Source organism: Saccoglossus kowalevskii, chromosome 12 (genome assembly GCF_978046115.1).
Source record: "Saccoglossus kowalevskii chromosome 12, keSacKowa6.1, whole genome shotgun sequence".
Classification (NCBI taxonomy): domain Eukaryota; kingdom Metazoa; phylum Hemichordata; class Enteropneusta; family Harrimaniidae; genus Saccoglossus; species Saccoglossus kowalevskii.
In genome coordinates, this window is record NC_140652.1 from 12621008 (window position 1) to 12638855 (window position 17848).

The following is a 17848-nucleotide window of genomic DNA, read 5'->3' on the forward strand; positions in this document are numbered from 1 at the left end:
GTCATTTTAGATGTCTGTCTCTGGTATATTATCGCAATCGTCACGTATTCGATGTTAACATGTAGAGGATCGGCCATTTTATTTCCGTGGTAATTGGGTATAACACATCCCTTCATGGTCTAGATCCATTTATACCCCGGGCATTAAAACGCAGCATTGTCGTGTTTCTTCATCGTTTTAAATACTAAATTACTATAAATTTACAACAACAAAAAACTGCGCCAGTTTCGTAATATTAACAAGCATATGCATTTATGTACGGATATACATTATACAGTATGTTATTATTCTAAATCGTGTTGCCTAGCAACACCATTGTTCATATTCATTGTGATTACTGAAGAGTGTGCGGGGATGAACTTCTGCACAATGTATAATTGCCTTCATTACCTCTTTAATATTTGCCTTCTATGCATGACCTCTGTCCCTGACAGGACTACTGTGTCTCATTTATTTAATTTATTATTAAATATTTAATGACGTTTGCTATCTGACATGCATTTATTAGCATAATTATCGGAAGGCGTATCTTACTGAAACAGTCTTTATGTAGCATTGGGATGTAATTTGAATATTTTGCAATAATCTTTTTTTCTTCTTCAAAAAGAATATCTATGATCATATTAAAGACACAATAATAACTCAAACTGGGCTATCAAACAATGTTCATTTTAGGTCAGGCTACGCATGCGTATAATTGATATTTATAAAGCATCAATGTATATTTCCAATTAAAAATGTATACCTGACTTTTCACATTTCTCGCTTATAATATGGTTCTAGTTAAAATGTTTTTTTTTTTTGTAATCTAACAATTTTTGTATGATGTAATTTGACTATATTTGTTTAACAATTCTTCTACTCAAACCATGTACATTAGACTAAATTTCATTCGTTATTTAGTGTCATGTTTTTTTTGTGACTGAGAGCACCACCAGTGTCGCCATGTTTTAAGGAGATTTAGACCGAAATCGATACTATATGCCGTTTTTTTCAGGCTTTTATGCTACCGATAATGCGGTCAACAAGCAATATTCTTGAGAAACAAAAATCCAAATTGTTGTGGAAAATGGCCCAAATTTTGCATTTTAGCATTGGTTCCTATGGTGAAATTATTGCTTCGTATCTCACAATTTACCTCAGTGTTATGTAAAAAAATAATATTGTTATTAGCATGAATATTAGCATTTCAGAAAATTTACATTAACGGAGTGATGTGTACATATGCGCAGTAATGTGCCCAGTAGCGCAATATTTAAATTGGTTTTCAACTGCGGCTAAAACTAAGCCTGCATAATCCAACAGAATATCGTCTGCGCCCCAAATCAACAGCTAGTCAGACATAGTTTTTGCGGCATCCATCTAAATTCTAAGTTATGCTATACCATAACATGCAGTAAGCAGATACATTGTCACTTCTCTCTGCTTTGCGACTAACTACACTATTTATTTATTTATTTTTTTTTTTTTCAAAAGAATTGAGAATTTTTGCCGGTACATGCATGTATGTATAATCAAGTTAAACCTTATGATATGGCAGCCTGTATTGGCGAAACGATGTGGGCAGAAAGAAGACATTCTGCGCAGCTGCTAGATCAGACAACATCACGACAAGACAAAACAGGTCAGACATTAATATTATCAGTGGCTTCCATACGTTACTTTCTCTAGGTGGATAATGTATGATTTGTGAAGTGTGATTGATGTACACGACATATGTCGTTTTAGCGTAGTGGCAGTTATTGGACATGTTTTCGCAAATAAATCTGTTTGCTATTTCATAATGGTTGGCTGAGTACCTGAACTTATCCACGCAAGGTTGATACTGTCATAAAATATAGCCATGTCATATTTGGCAATAGCGCCCTACTATGCTATGCGCAGCAGTCGACCAACGCCAAAATTCAATTCAGTTTGGTTCGGTTCTGTCATAGCACAGTATACTCATGCTATTATTTTAGTAAGTAAGGACGACTTATCTTGAAAATCGGTTGTCATGGTTTTCAATCCATTAAGGATACACATGTAAATTAATCGTACACGCGCATTCGTTAAACTTAATACTAAGTTGTAGTATTTAATAAATTTGATCACTTCATAATACGTTTTTTCTTCTTCTTAAATTATTACAATGATTGTGACTAAATATTACATGTTGTGATCTGCACAGTATTGATAATTTATTCATGTTTAATTACACAAGATTAGAAATATCCGGATGTTGTCATGCTCTTAGGTGTGATATAAAGACATTCGTAGATCTGATTAATGCCCTTCAGGGTGTTTTGTATGTAGTGGTTTTAACGCTATTCAATCTTGCCATAGTTTATGTATATGAGATTACAAATGTGTCAGCGCATACATTGAAAATATATTAACCGCATTATTTCTGATTTGCATAATATATACAGTCTCCACAAGTGTGTGTTTTACAGTCTACATGTGAATACAAGTGTGTGGTGTACAATCTACATGTGAATACAAGTGTGTGGTGTTCAATCTACATGTGAATACAAGTGTGTGTTTTACAATCTACATGTGAATACAAGTGTGTGGTTTACAATCTACATGTGAATACAAGTGTGTGGTGTACAATCTACATGTGAATACAAGTGTGTGTTTTACAATCTACATGTGAATACAAGTGTGTGGTGTTCAATCTACATGTGAATACAAGTGTGTGTTTTACAATCTACATGTGAATACAAGTGTGTGGTTTACAATCTACATGTGAATACAAGTGTGTGGTGTACAATCTACATGTGAATACAAGTGTGTGTTTTACAATCTACATGTGAATACAAGTGTGTGGTTTACAATCTACATGTGAATACAAGTGTGTGTTTTACAATCTACATGTGAATACAAGTGTGTGGTTTACAGTCTACATGTGAATACAAGTGTGTGTTTCACAATCTACATGTGAATACAAGTGTGTGGTTTACAATCTACATGTGAATATAAGTGTGTGGTTTACAATCTACATATGAATATAAGTGTGTGGTTTACAATCTACATGTGAATATAAGTGTGTGGTTTACAATCTACATGTGAATATAAGTGTGTGGTTTACAATCTACATGTGAATATAAGTGTGGTTTACAATCTACATGTGAATATACGTGTGTGGTTTACAATTTACATGTGAATATAAGTGTGTGGTTTACAATCTACATGTGAATATAAATGTGTGGTTTACAATCTACATGTGAATATAAGTGTGTGGTTTACAATCTACATATGAATATAAGTATGTGGTTTACAATCTACATGTAAATATAAGTGTGTGGTTTACAATCTATGTATGAATATAAGTATGAATATAAGTATGTGGTTTACAATCTACATGTGAATATAAGTGTGTGGTTCAATATACATATGAATATAAGTATGTGGTTTACAATCTACATGTGAATATAAGTATGTGGTTTACAGTCTACATGTGAATATAAGTGTGTGGTTTACAATCTACATGTAAATATAAGTGTATGGTTCACAATCTATGTATGAATATAAGTATGAATATAAGTATGTGATTTACAATCTACATGTGAATAGAAGTGTGTAGTTTACATTCTACATGTGAATATAAGTGTGTGGTTTACAATCTACATGTGAATATAAGTGTGTGGTTTACATTCTACATGTGAATACAAGTGTATGGTTTACAATCTACATGTGAATATAAGTGTGTGGTTTATAATCTACATGTGAATACAAGTGTAGGGTTTACAATCTACATGTGAATATAAGTGTGTGGTTTACATTCTACATGTGAATATAAGTGCGTGGTTTACATACTACATGTGAATAGAAGTGCGTGATTTACAATCTACATGTGAATAGAAGTGTATGGTTTACAATATGCATGTGAATACAAGTGTGTGATAATCTACATGTGAATACATGTGCATAATGCAGCGCACCTGGACTGTTACCTGAGACATATGAAATACTATCATTATTTAATGTGTTTGTTTGTCTGTTGTCTCTTTACAGATAGTGCCACCGAGGTTTTATTCCGATCAAGCAGCGCTTCGTCTGTGCCACCAGCTAGCGATGCAACGTCCAGGCAGCGGAGCCATGGAAGACTTGGAGGGAGCGATGTGTTGAAAAGTAACAACTTCTATGGTAGCACGGATCAGGTTGGCCAGAACGAGGCTTCACCTGTGTCTGATCACCACATATTGCATATCAAAGAAAATGGCAATTGCAAGAGATATGCTAGTGCACCAATTAAACGACTTAAACATCCAGTGGAGAAGAACCTACTAATCTCCTTCATCATAAGTCTCATCTTCTTAATAGCTGCTTTGACTGTGTTTTGTCCAACCTTCGCTATCCTGTTGTTTGCATTGCCGGTGGCTTTAATTGGTCGGCGTTTCGCCGCCTGTTGCTGTTTTTGCTCGGACCGAAACGTGTGTTCGTGTTGCTGCTCAAAGTTGCTGGCCATCACGGAGTCTCAGTGGCTGCACGAGACGGAATTCAATAAAATGGTGGCACATAGTTTGATTCAGATGGAAGCAGGCCTAGAAATGTCCCGAATACGTGACATGATCATGGCGAGGCTTATATCTGCTGAGAGCGAGAGCGGGAAAAAACTTTACCCAAGGTTTTTACAAAAGATTGTGCAGGTGTATTCTGGGTATGCCTGGATGAATGATGATGATTTCTCAGTGGATAAGCATGTTTTGAGAATGCCACCAACGGTGAAGACGCGCAAGGATCTTGAAGAATATATTGCCGAATCGGCGGCTAAGGAAATTGAACTCGACAAGCCACCGTGGGAGATTCATGTTGCGACAAATGTCGGTCCGGATAAGGATACTATGATTCTTTTTCGTATGCACCCAGCACTTACAGATGGGATTAGTTTAGTAAGGATATTTTGTAAATCGGTTTCTGATCTACATTCCACGGATATACTGAAACCACGTTTTGGTGGTGGGGCAATAATATTTAACGGGCTGCGAGCTGCGGTTGCTGGCCCACTTATTTTTCTGGGCAAGCTTATTTTTCTCAGGAAAGATCGCAACATTTTACATGGTCCGCCACTTAGCGGGAAAAAAGTAGTCGCATGGTCCGAACCATACAGTTTTCCTGCCGCTATCCGTATTAAGCAGGTCACAAGGAGCACAATGAATGATGTCCTTGTGGCGGCCATTTCTGGAAGCCTGCGGATCTATATGCAGTCGCGCGGAGTAGCTCATCCGTATAACCTCCATGTTACTATGCCTATGGATTTACGCTCAGACTCCAGAAACATTAACATGGGTAACCACTACGCCATGTTCGACATTAAGCTGCCGACTAACACGGAAGGATCAATTCCGAGGCTATGGGAGACTAAACATGAACTTGAAGAGTTGAAGAACTCAGCCGACCCCGTTGTTATGTACGGCGCTCTGCACGTTTTAAGGACGCTCCTACCTGTGTCCTCTGCGCAAAAGATCGTCAGTTACATCAACAATAAAATGACATGTGTTGTTTCGAATTTGCCTGGACCGGATATGCAATTGTCTTTCGCCGGGAGAAAAATTAAAATGATGCTTTATTGGATTCCGCCTAGAGATCAGGTTGGTGTGAGTATTTCCGCTTTCAGCTATGGCGATGACGTCAGGATAGCCGTGCTGGCGGACGAAGCCGTTATGCCCAATCCGGAAATCCTTACAAATGAATTCGTATTACAGGTAAGTATCTGATGAAATAGTTTGCTTCGTCATAACTGCGCATGCGTATAGAGGAGGCTCACAAACAACTACAACACAATTTAACATAACTGGTAATAGCGGTATTCACAGGCAAGGTAGTAAATACAACGAATTGACGAAACCAATTATGTGTGTCTGACTTGGTCATATTTCAAAGCTTTTGTGACGATGAAGTACTTGTTACTACCGCGAGCTATGTTTATTACGTTCTAGTCAATGCGTTTGAATGAACTGCGCATAGGCGTAGGTGCGCGCGACGCGATCCTATGTCAAAACTAACCAGAGAACGGAAAAACAATACAAAAACAGTAAAATGCACACATATGAAGTTATAACGATAATGTTTCATTAAATAGTAGTGCAAGTTTCGAGATTTCATTTTGTTCATACCCTTTTGTTTGTTGTGACCTGCGGTAAATGTGAAGTATTTTGCAAATCGCGGAGACGCTGACGCCACACAGCATTGAATATTACACCATCAGCGGGACATAATATCAATGCCTTTACCGCATAACGGTGTATAATTTTGCCTGCAATTTGTATATGTACAAATAATAGAATATATAGTTATATGTGATAAAGGCTTGTCAATAAAGGCTTGTCAATAGATAGATCAATTTGTTTCCCTATAATAGATGGATAATATGTCGCAGCTGCTCGCCAACAGGAGAATACCAGGTGAGAGACGACGTGATTTGGATGAGGACGCCGAGGATGTAAGTATGATTTGTTTGTAGTCAGACAGACACATTTGGTGTTAAAGCGGGGGAGTCGTCACCTGCGTATGCGTCAGATGGCCATAGCGTGTCATTGTTTACAAATAAGCGTCGACCCATGAGCCTTTGCGTTTTAGCGTGTGTTGTTATCGTCGCTTGTGCAGGTGACGACCCTCTCGCTTTAAATGAATATAATGACGTCAACAATTCGCTTTCCGTAAATGTGTTACGGTAGTGATAATCCGCGAGCTACGATGTTTGATTTATTCTACAAAAACAGCAATTTCTACCTGAAATAGGTAATTTTCCGTTCACTGGGAGGTCTCGCGCATTGCGTGATAGACGCGGGCCGAACGTCTGCCACAAAAATCGAATAATTTAATTTTGGACTTGAAGTGGTCTATACTTCCTGATAAGACGCGCCTTCTATGTGCCGAGGCGCTTCTGTGACGTGTAGATGACGTGGACGACGTAGATAGACTGTATTGTCGTATGCTGGAAACAATCAACACCTTCCTTTCACCTAAAGTCACAGAATCGCTCGCTGCTAGAGGGCGCGCCTCATAGGAAAGTTCTCAAAGTACATTTATACTGGTCACAGATTCAAGAGCATTAGTTGGAAGTAGTTTGAGTTCAGTAGCAATTAAATTTTTGTTCGTAGGAAATGGATGATGAAATTGATCCGTTAGAGGAGGAAATCAACAGCCCCCGTGCACAAACCGTGCGCCATCCATCCACTGTGTCATCAACGCATTCCATCGCCTCACAGAGAACCTCGTCGAAATCACGCCCTCTGTCCGCTTCGCTTGACCAGGTGTCGCCAGATGACGCTTCTGAGGAGCAGAGTACAACGTTACCGGGACAACGCGACTCGATGTCAATGGAAACTGACGGGAAAAGATGCTCCACGGGGTCACGGTTTGACGAGTCACAGATGAGTGACCTAATCACTGTAGATACCAAGTCGCCGTCTGGAAATGTTTTGACGCACGAACAGTTGAACTTGACGGAAGAATGTTCGCAGTACTCTCCGGAAGTTGAGAGAAAAAGTTAGACAGGGTAATCATCCATGCATATGACGTAGGTGTCTCGATCTGTCAACAAAAACTTAGTCAGTCATTCTACGATACCGACGGGAAACATGCGGCAAGGCATGGCTTGTATGTGACCCCGTTTCGGACTACAATGTTTTCATTAACTTATATGTAATATTGATTTAAGTTCAAATTTTGTTCCTCACAAACAATACTGAACAATTTAATCAGTTGTGAATACGACGTCACAATGCCCAAATATGGAAGAATGGCCTTGTATTGTACACTACGGGGAGAAAGTTCTACTTATGCAGAATGACATGTGATCGTGAATACAAAGTTTTCGCTAAATATTACTTCCGTGGAGTATGTATATAATGTGTAAGAGTGTTTTTATTCGGCACGGAACTCAGTAAGATGTCTGACCATGGCATGTGTTGTAATATTGTTTGAATCATCGGGGTTACTAGCTGTAACCCACATCATGACGTAACAATTATGTGTATAAATACCCACAATTCTCAGACTTGTCAAATATACATGTTAGTGTACTAGTATGTGAAGCATCAAATTACAATGGCTATTATTTTTCTGTACAGAGTTCAAAGTTCAAATTTCCTACGCATCGATAACAAAGATGGCGTATTTATGCTATCTGTCTACTTCAGTAGTTTTGTAATCGCCGTCTTCCTCCTTGCAAGATGAGCCAACCATACCTGTAGTATCCCCAGCCATGACTCCAAGAGTCACACATCCATGTATTCACTGTGGATATTACTCCACTATAATACCAGTAATTTGTCAAAATTTCGACACAAAGATACCATTTGTAAAACACACTGTATCGTTTGATTCTGGTATGAGTAAACAGATTGAACGAGTCTACAGCAAATACCAGGATGTGTGACCTTTTGGAGTCAGAGTACCAGGATGTGTGACCTGATAGTTCGTTGTAATGCATCAACCCTTCTATCGCTTTTACACATTGTTATTCTTATCCTCGTATCTCTTATCTTGTTTCTAAGACTCTGAGATGTTATGCTTATTAAAGGGCGGTAGTCGTCGCGCCACGCATGCGCGAGATATATGGGTCTCATATAAACAAAGATGGCGACTTTGACTCTTGCGCAGATCAACGAGTACAAATTGAGACGTTACCAAGCTTTAATTAGGTATTGTTAGATGACTGGAAGGTATCGAAGAAGTCGCCGGCTGTATTTAGTGCAAGTCGCGCCAAGGTCAAACCTCACGATTTACATTAGGAAAACGCATTGGATTGTGGGAAATCAATGTTTATCAAATGTCGCACATGCGCAGCGCGTCGACCACCACCCTTTAAGTACTTGTCATAATTCTGACGTCATAACTCGTGATGGATGATAAGTATTTGCATCTCAAACGAACACCGGAATTGTACTGTGCTTGTTTCAGCTGGTGGTGTCAATAGTTCAAATTGAAGTCAGATTAAATAGAAGTCACGTGCACAACGCGTAATGTACGTGATTAAGAGTTTATCAGTTGATATTCGATGTCCTATCCTATGTGCCTGAATGTTTATCTCCGATTCGCGAGGATAGTTTTGGTCGACTTTCTATAAAAAAAAACCAGGTACTAAATTTACTGTGTTTACAGTTCATTCACATAATAAACCCAAATCGAGTTAATATTAATTGACTCGTGACACTGCTTTTTTATATGGCGTCACCTATGTTTAAAAGAAAAACGAATTGAATGTTTTTTTACGACAATGTACAGATGTGCTGGAACAAAGACGAACAAATTAGTGTGCATATTTGGTTGTTGTTTTAGGAAGTGATAACAACTCAAAAAAGCGGCAAAGTTGTTATGTATTAGATTATAATCTTACGACACCGCTTTCGGTCGAGAGTATTTTAGATGCGCCCTCTAGCGGAATTCCGAGGAAAATTAACAACTCGAAAATTAGGGATTCATAGTGTAATAACAATTGGACAACGGACCACGTGCAGTATTTGCATAAGCCGTCCACGCTTGTAAGAATTCATGCCAAATTATTGATACAGGATATTCACAATTTCCTGTAAATTCGCCATTCAAGTCCAATATACGTGAGAAGATAGGAAAGGATGCGATGATTTTATGTTGTTTTTATAAAAACAATAAATTTAGCTAACGACAAAAATTGCCAATCGATTTTAATACTCAGTGGTTATTACAATTTTAGACCACTTTCGTTGTCACCAAATATTTGTATATCTCGAAATAACTATATTTCTCAGAGATAACGAGCTGATCTATTAGTATCTAATATTTGAATTTTGTGAACCCTGTCATGGGGGAAGCCTCGTATTTTGTTTCCTGGCCTGGGCTTTGCGCGTGTCCGAAATTCGTGGAAATAAACAAAGTTAATTTACACGCGTTGTCAAACAGATCTTTGGGACACGACCACCACCATTTAACCTAACAGGTTTTCGTTAAGTGTGTATATATATATATTTATGCAAATAATTTCAATTAAGTATGCATTTATTTATGAATTATACAGTATACAAGAGAAAGTTCTTCTCGAAATTGAATTGTCAAGACATTTTCCTAATTTAGTATCATAGTGTATGTACATAATCCACACTGATCAAATCATAGTATAAAAACAGTATTTATGTACAATGCAATGAATCTCATTAAATATTACAGTGACGTCATATGTGTGTAATTATTGTGTTAATTGTAATTCAAATTATATTTCACTTCATCAACTATTGTATATGTGTCATCATCTGTCTTAACTGACTTCAAAATATTGTATTTTATTTCTCGGTACATCAATAAAAAAATATTATTTTTGGAAAATTGTAATGCATTGCTTGTGTCGAGTTGTGAATTGTAAGTGACGTAATTTAACTGAAATAAGGCACGTGACTAGCGCCTAAATGGTGCGCCCCCTAGTGACAAAAACCGTTTCTATAACATCAAAACGAGGTCAACGAGGAAAGCAATGTAGTTCAAACCGACTGACAACTATGATTGGTTGTTTAAGTCGTACAATTTTAGCTCAACATTAAAGCTGCATCCCCACTTTGTATGATCTGTAGAAAACCTCTCACTTACCTTTATAAGCATCGTTATTTACGGTTCATGAGAAAATATATCCAACAGAATCCGGTAATGGAATTTGAAAAACTTGAGTAGTAGACTTGAGTGATTACAATAATGAGAATTAAGTTTTATTTGGTGATTAAACACCGCGTCCTTCAGAGCAGGATGGCTTCAGGGCGTCAACGTTTCAGGATTTGTTGCCATGGTAACTGCTTTTATCATTTTTCATGATATTTACAATACTCAGTAGGAGTTCTGATTGAAAATGGAAGGCAATGAAATACTGAAGTAATATACGACTTACAAACTATTATTTGTCGACTGTTTATTCCCATGTAGATAACAATGAATTATCCCCGAATATTTACCCAAGAAATTCGTTGTGCGTGCAACTCATACAACTTGAGTAAACAGGTGTAGAATGGAACCAGCTGAAACCAGATAAGCATTATCGCCGACAGAGGGCGCAACTACATGGAGGTCATTTTATGCTGACTGCTCACAACTGAAAGACACCCACCATTTTGTTCATTTGCTTAAAATGTTTTATTGAAAAATACAGGCGAAGGAAATTTAAGTTAAGACACAAAAGACAAAAAAATAATTAAATAAATATATATTTGTAATACATGTACCAGTACATTTCATATCAGTAACGCCCTCTTTCGACGTTTACGTGTGTATCTCGAATGTATTACGTGTGTGCATGTGACGTCACTGAGCTAGCAACGGAGTCAGTGTAAATCTACTTACAAGAGCGTGGCTGATTGGTTGCGAGTGTCTTGTCTGCCAAAATGGCCGCCGATTTGATAATATCATAATATAATAGTAATATCGCGTCGAGCATACAGGCAATTTTGAAATTGTATACTATGTGGTGTTACCTATGGCAACAAGTTTATAACGGTATTATATCATAACATGGACCCCAAAGACATATACAGTCGCAGAACTACAGTGTGTACGTAGTATAAGCGCTGATATACATATAGAATTCAGTGTCCGATTCGACACAGGTATTTCGTAAATCCCCGAGTTCATTGACGTGTTGCATTGGAAAACAATAGAGGACAACTTTTTTTAATACTATATATCCGTTGAAGCTGCCAGATAATTAGTGTGTACCTGCAGAAATGCATTTGGCAAATATTAAAAGTATTATTTGTTTGACAACTCATATTGAAAACGAAAATGACGAAAAGCTAGTGAAGCGCGACATGTGAGTTGTCTTGACAACATGTGACCGGAGGCAGTATATATGTTGTAAAATACTAGTACAGGCGATCATGTGTTACACTCATATAACCATAATAAATGAATGTTGCGTCTATTGAAAATAGAAGAGAAAACAACAATTAAATAATCACATAACTAAGTAATTATACATAATTATACATTCATGGAAACAGTATTTTCCCGGGCCCGGCATTACTCCCCTTGAGATTTATAAAAACGTTACATTGTATATAAATGTAATTCTTAAGACAAAATAGAATTGTTTCCTAATATTATTATAGATTGAAAAGCTATAAAGAAAAATATGCCTGACTGCGCTGACCACATTCGGTTATAAGTAAATATACATTACTCTCAATATTCAATAAAGAAGAAATGGTTTATACTGCGAATTAAATGCGTTATAATCATGTTTTTTTGGAACAGTAGACTCGGCTAAAAATAGAACAGCGGAAGGCAAAAATCAAGTCTCGTTTCTCTCGGTCTGAACGAGAACTCAACGGCCATCTATGAAGAAGATCTATTCTCGGGCGAGTTGAAATCTTCTTGCAGATAAAAGTGGTTTTTTTTTCATCTGTTATTTGATTCAGCGTGGATTTTTGATGGTCAGTGAAAACTGTTATATCCGTATTTATCACAATTATAATACATTTATTCACGTTGTGATCTGTGACCTCAGTAGAGGCAGATTCAGTTCATAATAAAATGATACATCATTGCTCGTGGTATAAGCAATTCCTTGTTTTATAAATTAGGCAACGCCGCCGCTCTTCCTGTCTAATCTATTTTAAAAATAATTTATCTAATTTAAATAAATCAACATTCTGATCGCCATATTGACGTATAATTGAAAATTTCCATTCCTTCGAGTAAGTAAGTATAATTCGAGTAAGTAAATATAACGCAGGATCATGTAAAAATGTTTGAAAAGAGTTTACTTTAATATTAAGTTAACAAGGAGTAACGAAAATATATATTAGAATTAATGTGATATGGTATTTGCTATTATGTGCAGCATTAACATTGTCATTTGACAGTCCAGGAACACATATCTTGGTCCTAGTGATGCAAAATGCTGTTGCACTCTGGTGGGTGAGGGCGCATGATGATTTCGGGCGGACTACTCGAATATCGACTCTTCCACGATGATTCAAAACGCCCCGCGCCGGGTCCCTATGACACACCTGAGGAAACATCTCTTTGGTTGAATCTCTGACCGGCTCAAGCATTGAATATTGAGCTTCGACCTACCACGCCACGCCGGCACGAATGCGACGACAACGTTACACCTCCAAGCAGGTCGTTTCGTTCGGCGGTTCCCGGCGTTTCTTGCGAACGGCTTGGTTCCCCATAGACCACGGGCCTTTGATGCATAGGTGAATGTAATAATATTTTCAAATTAAATCGTATTTATTTGCAGAATAGTGAAGCTAGTCGAGCCTGCTTCTGATACAACATTATATACATTCATATGAAAATATTATTATATTCTAATATTTCCTGCATCGAGCGCCCGTACCATAGACCATATCGCAATTCTAAATCATAGTGCACTGTAGGATTGTTAGTTCAGGTTGCACGAGCAGGCGTGCGTTATGATTGGCGGAGTACTAGTTGCGTTCGATTCGAACATAACAATCCCACAATGCACTGTAATTTGGAATTTTGATATGAACTATGATACTTGCTCGAGGCGAAACCAGCCAAATCGTCAACCGGAGATACAAGTGTACTATTTTGTGATTAAAACAACTAAGCATAAAGATTTTAACATGGGTTTCAAAACAATTGATAATACGTGATTAAGTCAGCGTCAAGACAAGCTCACCATACGATAATCGGTCACCCCGCCCCTCCCCATATCGCATTATCAAACCCATTGTATGTAGTCACGGAACTCCGGGCCGTTTAATCCTTGTAGCTGAGCTATACGCATCGTACTCGTCCCGATAACATTTCTCTGTTCTTCAATGAAATCGGACCAACTCGAATAACGCTGACGAAGAAACAGTTTAGATCCTGCGAATAAAAGATAAGTTGTCGCTCAGTTGTCTTATTATATTTTAATTTTACTCGAGCTATGTAAGAACTTGAGTAGTTGCGGCATTTCGGAATGGAAACACGGTGAAATCCGTAAAAAAGTATATGTTCGTTAAAGATGCAGTATACTAATAGATTGGAAATTACATTGCTATTATTTGATACTACAAGTTATACACACAATATATTATGATTTATCGTAAACTTGAATGTTTTTTGCAGTATACAACATATGTGCATTCTTTCGTGATTGTGTGTATCAAAACATTCAGCGCAAATGCGTGATATGCAATAAACTATTAGTATTAGCAAGCTTATTGCAGATCCCATTGTCGACTATAGGAGGCGCTGTGATGACTCTGCAGAATCTTACAATGACTTACTGTAACACATTTCTTGGTCGAATAGCGACATGAGGTACATGTCGTTCTTAATTCGGTCCGTTTCAGGAGCTTTCAACTCTCTAGCAATATCAGAGTCTATCACTCTGTACCCTGGAATCACTTTCTTGAAGTAGTCGATAGCAGGCTAACAGACAAACAAGAATAACATGACGCAATTCAACATTAAACTTGACATTCATTTTGGAATTGTATGCAAGGCGATTATTGAGGCAACGTAACCAGCAACACATGATGCAACGCCTCGCATCAACAATTCCCGTTGCCAAGATAATTCGGGCGACACCGTCTGAAAATCCGTCGCTACAGTCAGTTTCCTCGTGTACTAGTTAGCGTCGTCATGTTGCCTCACTAATGGCCTCATGTAAAACGGCCTTAGGTCTTCATAAAACATACACATATCACGTAATTATTTTTAAACTGTGCGGGTTGCACGCGCCGATCAATTAATAATTATTGTTAAAGTTATCTAATATGCATATAAATTAATTTATATGATCGTCCAGAAGTATGTATATTTCATACATTGATTTTAATTTAAAAAGAATGTGAAATGTCAATCCAAAAGTTAATTTCGATTATGTTTCAATATGTATGATAAACTTGAGTTCCGGTCGTGCCTAGAATTATCATGTCACTCACCTTTGAATAATGGGGATGTGCGACGAACAGACATGTAGTGTTTTCTTTCTCCATATGCCACTTTACCGAGTGAGCAACCATCTCAGCGGCTATGGCGGCTTCAGGGATAGCTTTTCTGCATTTTTCTTTTACCTTGTCTGCTGCTGAAAAGTGGAAACACCTGTGATATGCAGAAGCGAAATCATATTAATTCACTACAATTCCTACTGCGCGTGCGTCAGAAACTCGTCGCTAAATCCAGAACGCGTTTAATAATATGTTAATATTTTGAATGGATGCATGGTTTAACAAATTCACATTCACTAAGTGACCTTGTATATTTATAGTTGCTTGTTTTGGGTGAGCTAGGGGGCATACAAGTACAGAATTCGATAAAATAAATAAAAATCTAAATCTAAAGTCCTGTCTATAAAATGATCACCAATGAGTGCGCCATAACGCACACATTGTATGTAGTTTCGACATGCAACTTGAAGGTAATCTGAAGAACGCCACTTACGTTTCTCCAGTTCGGTTTCTCCAGTGTAGCGCCATCATGTGGCCACCTTGACAAGCATGACGAAGAACGGTATCCACGGCTCTTTTTATGATCGGTGCGCGTACAAAATGGCTGTCAATCAAATCGGACACTTCTTTTTTGGGCATGTCGAGATAATGAGGGAGAAGCAGCGCCAAGCACGGCTCGTCGTCAAAGATGAGTTTATCATAGACGTACCTAGACGTTTTGACCGTGTTGTTATAGGCGACTGGTTTCAGATGTAGAAGTCGATTTAGGGTGAGATTCGCCTTGTAAATCCTGTAGTGCGAAGTGATGAGTGCTTTCATTTTGCCATCGCATTCACGTTTAAATTCACTCAAGGTGGCAACGGGGACGATTTTCTGAAGCTCCGCTGTGTCAAAGGTCATGTTGAACTCTCGCCAGTGTTGAATAGTCCACCCTCGTTCGTCCCCACCGTGAAAGAAAAAGGGTGTCAAGACAATTGTACGGTTTCTAAGGAGTGCAAACGCGGCTGCTTTCTTGAATGAATTGAACTGGACATTCTGTCCGCCTTTGTGTATCACTGGTAGCAGATAACCTGTCCTGGAACGAGGAGAAAAAGTCTTCGCTGGAAATGCATTTACTTCAGTTTGTGACGGAGTTTTCGATTGTGACCCAGAATCGACCATGGTTTTAACTCGCGTGTGATAGTATGGCCTTACCCTTGTTGAAGTCAGCAATGTGCCCTGTGACAAGGAAACAAAATATCACAGTTTAAATGGGATTTCCTAGTGCAAGAACTGTAAACACCCTTAAAGAATACTCGTATCCCTATATGAACTTGAACCTAGCGGACATAGATGAACCGTCAGCAATTCCACGCTCTACCCCAACACATCTTTTTCAAAGGTTAAAATGCTGAAAATTACAACAACAAAAATGCAACTTTGATATTTTCTAGAGCTATCCCACCACCCCATCAGTAGATACTGGACAATATACAATTTATGAATTAAAATGTTGAAATTATAGAACACATTTTCAGACTTGTTGGCTCAAAAGGGGAGACCGGTCCATCGGCAGACCAGCGTAATCAACAAACAATCCAGAAGAACAAACTCCTGACGACCAACCAACAACTGACAAGCTGACAACGTTAACAACGCAGGGTCAGTGAGATCAGTGAGAGAGATATAAACGGTCTTCCCGTGTAAAGTACACAAACGAAATAGGACCTGGGTAAATGGTGCTCATTTACAATAATAAACATGCACATCGAGTTAATGTCACCTTTTCTCCTTAATCGTTTTATTGATTATGATAATATGCAATTGATTGATTGATTATACAACAACGTCACAGTTTCGGAACTGCGTGTGTTGATGACGTCACAACACCATAAAAAATCAAAGCAGTTCGACGACGCTCCACCAAGAATGGCGTCATTTAGCAGACATCGTATCGCGGCTTTGATAATAAACAGGAAGCGTTTCGGCCATTGCCTTGATATAGGGGAAACGATTAAGTTGTACCAGCCTGCTTCTCAAATGCGCATGACCAAACAAACAAAAACATCACTCATATTCTGGCCATTTCATATTTCAACGAGTTTGATACAGTCATGTCTGTCTATATTTATCATAGATATTATGGGATGTATATCTCTTATCGTCGAGTTTGTATACATAATACATGTTATATACGTGTATATACTACTTAACGAATATACTCTGATGTAATGATGACGTAAACATGCCTGCTACAAAGTACGCTTCTATCAAATATTAATATTCCAAAAGGGCAATTATTAAAACGAGTGAGTACCTTCGATAAATTACCATATGCTCGACCTCCATCCTCGTTCACGGCTCCGTACTTGCCGGCGTAGACACCACGGCCATGTTCGCTGTAGATGTAGTCCATTCTTCCAGTTACTTTGAAAATCCAGAAAACCGTTATAGAGAGTACGAGTATGGTGAGATAAAGAACAATACCACATCTAATGTGTTCAGCCATGGACAGTCCCATCGTTGTTATTCTTACTGCAGCTGACGAGCAAAGCAAGCTGTTTTAAATATAATCCTACTCAGGGATACAATAAAACTACCACTGTATAACGTGTACATAAATACGGATCTAATGAACATCGCCCTCTACGTCGTGATGTCGATACGTACGTATGTACAGCAACACATGGCGATGTTGTTCGTGTACTATTCACATCATTTCTGAAAAATGTCGAATAAACTGACGGTTTTGGTAAACGAGCATTTGCGCAATAAGTATATCCACCTATGTGAGGGCAGATGATAATTGCTCGCACTGCTTTAATTTGAACCTATCCGGGTCAATATCGCGTTGAAGCGGGGAGAATCGTCACCCGCGCATGCGTCAGAAGGCCATAGCGTTTCGTTGTTTGCTCATAAACGTCTACCCCACTTTCTTTCCCAGAGTCACTTGCGGTTAGAACAACGAAAGTATATATTTGTAAAAATAGATCTCAGCGTGGGAAATT

The 17848-nt window shown here is 38.2% G+C and overlaps 2 protein-coding genes across 2 annotated transcripts; one reads left to right on the top strand and one right to left on the bottom strand.

The window, feature by feature from the left end:
- The first annotated feature begins 1471 nt into the window (after positions 1-1471).
- On the top strand, positions 1472-10296 carry LOC144355139 (uncharacterized). The gene is made up of 4 exons (XM_078010550.2): positions 1472-1624; positions 4000-5690; positions 6347-6427; positions 7089-10296. The coding sequence occupies exons 1-4, from the start codon at positions 1507-1509 to the stop codon at positions 7479-7481; spliced, it is 2283 nt and encodes a 760-aa protein (XP_077866676.2). The 5' UTR covers positions 1472-1506; the 3' UTR covers positions 7482-10296.
- Positions 10297-10846: 550 nt separating this feature from the next.
- On the bottom strand, positions 10847-17384 carry LOC102808223 (uncharacterized). Its single transcript, XM_006818350.3, has 5 exons — positions 17158-17384; positions 15355-16079; positions 14856-15015; positions 14196-14340; positions 10847-13791 (listed from the first exon to the last, which is right to left on the bottom strand). Exons 1-5 carry the CDS (start codon positions 17359-17361, stop codon positions 13643-13645), a joined length of 1383 nt encoding a protein of 460 aa, XP_006818413.1. The 5' UTR covers positions 17362-17384; the 3' UTR covers positions 10847-13642.
- Between the last annotated feature and the right edge of the window lie 464 nt (positions 17385-17848).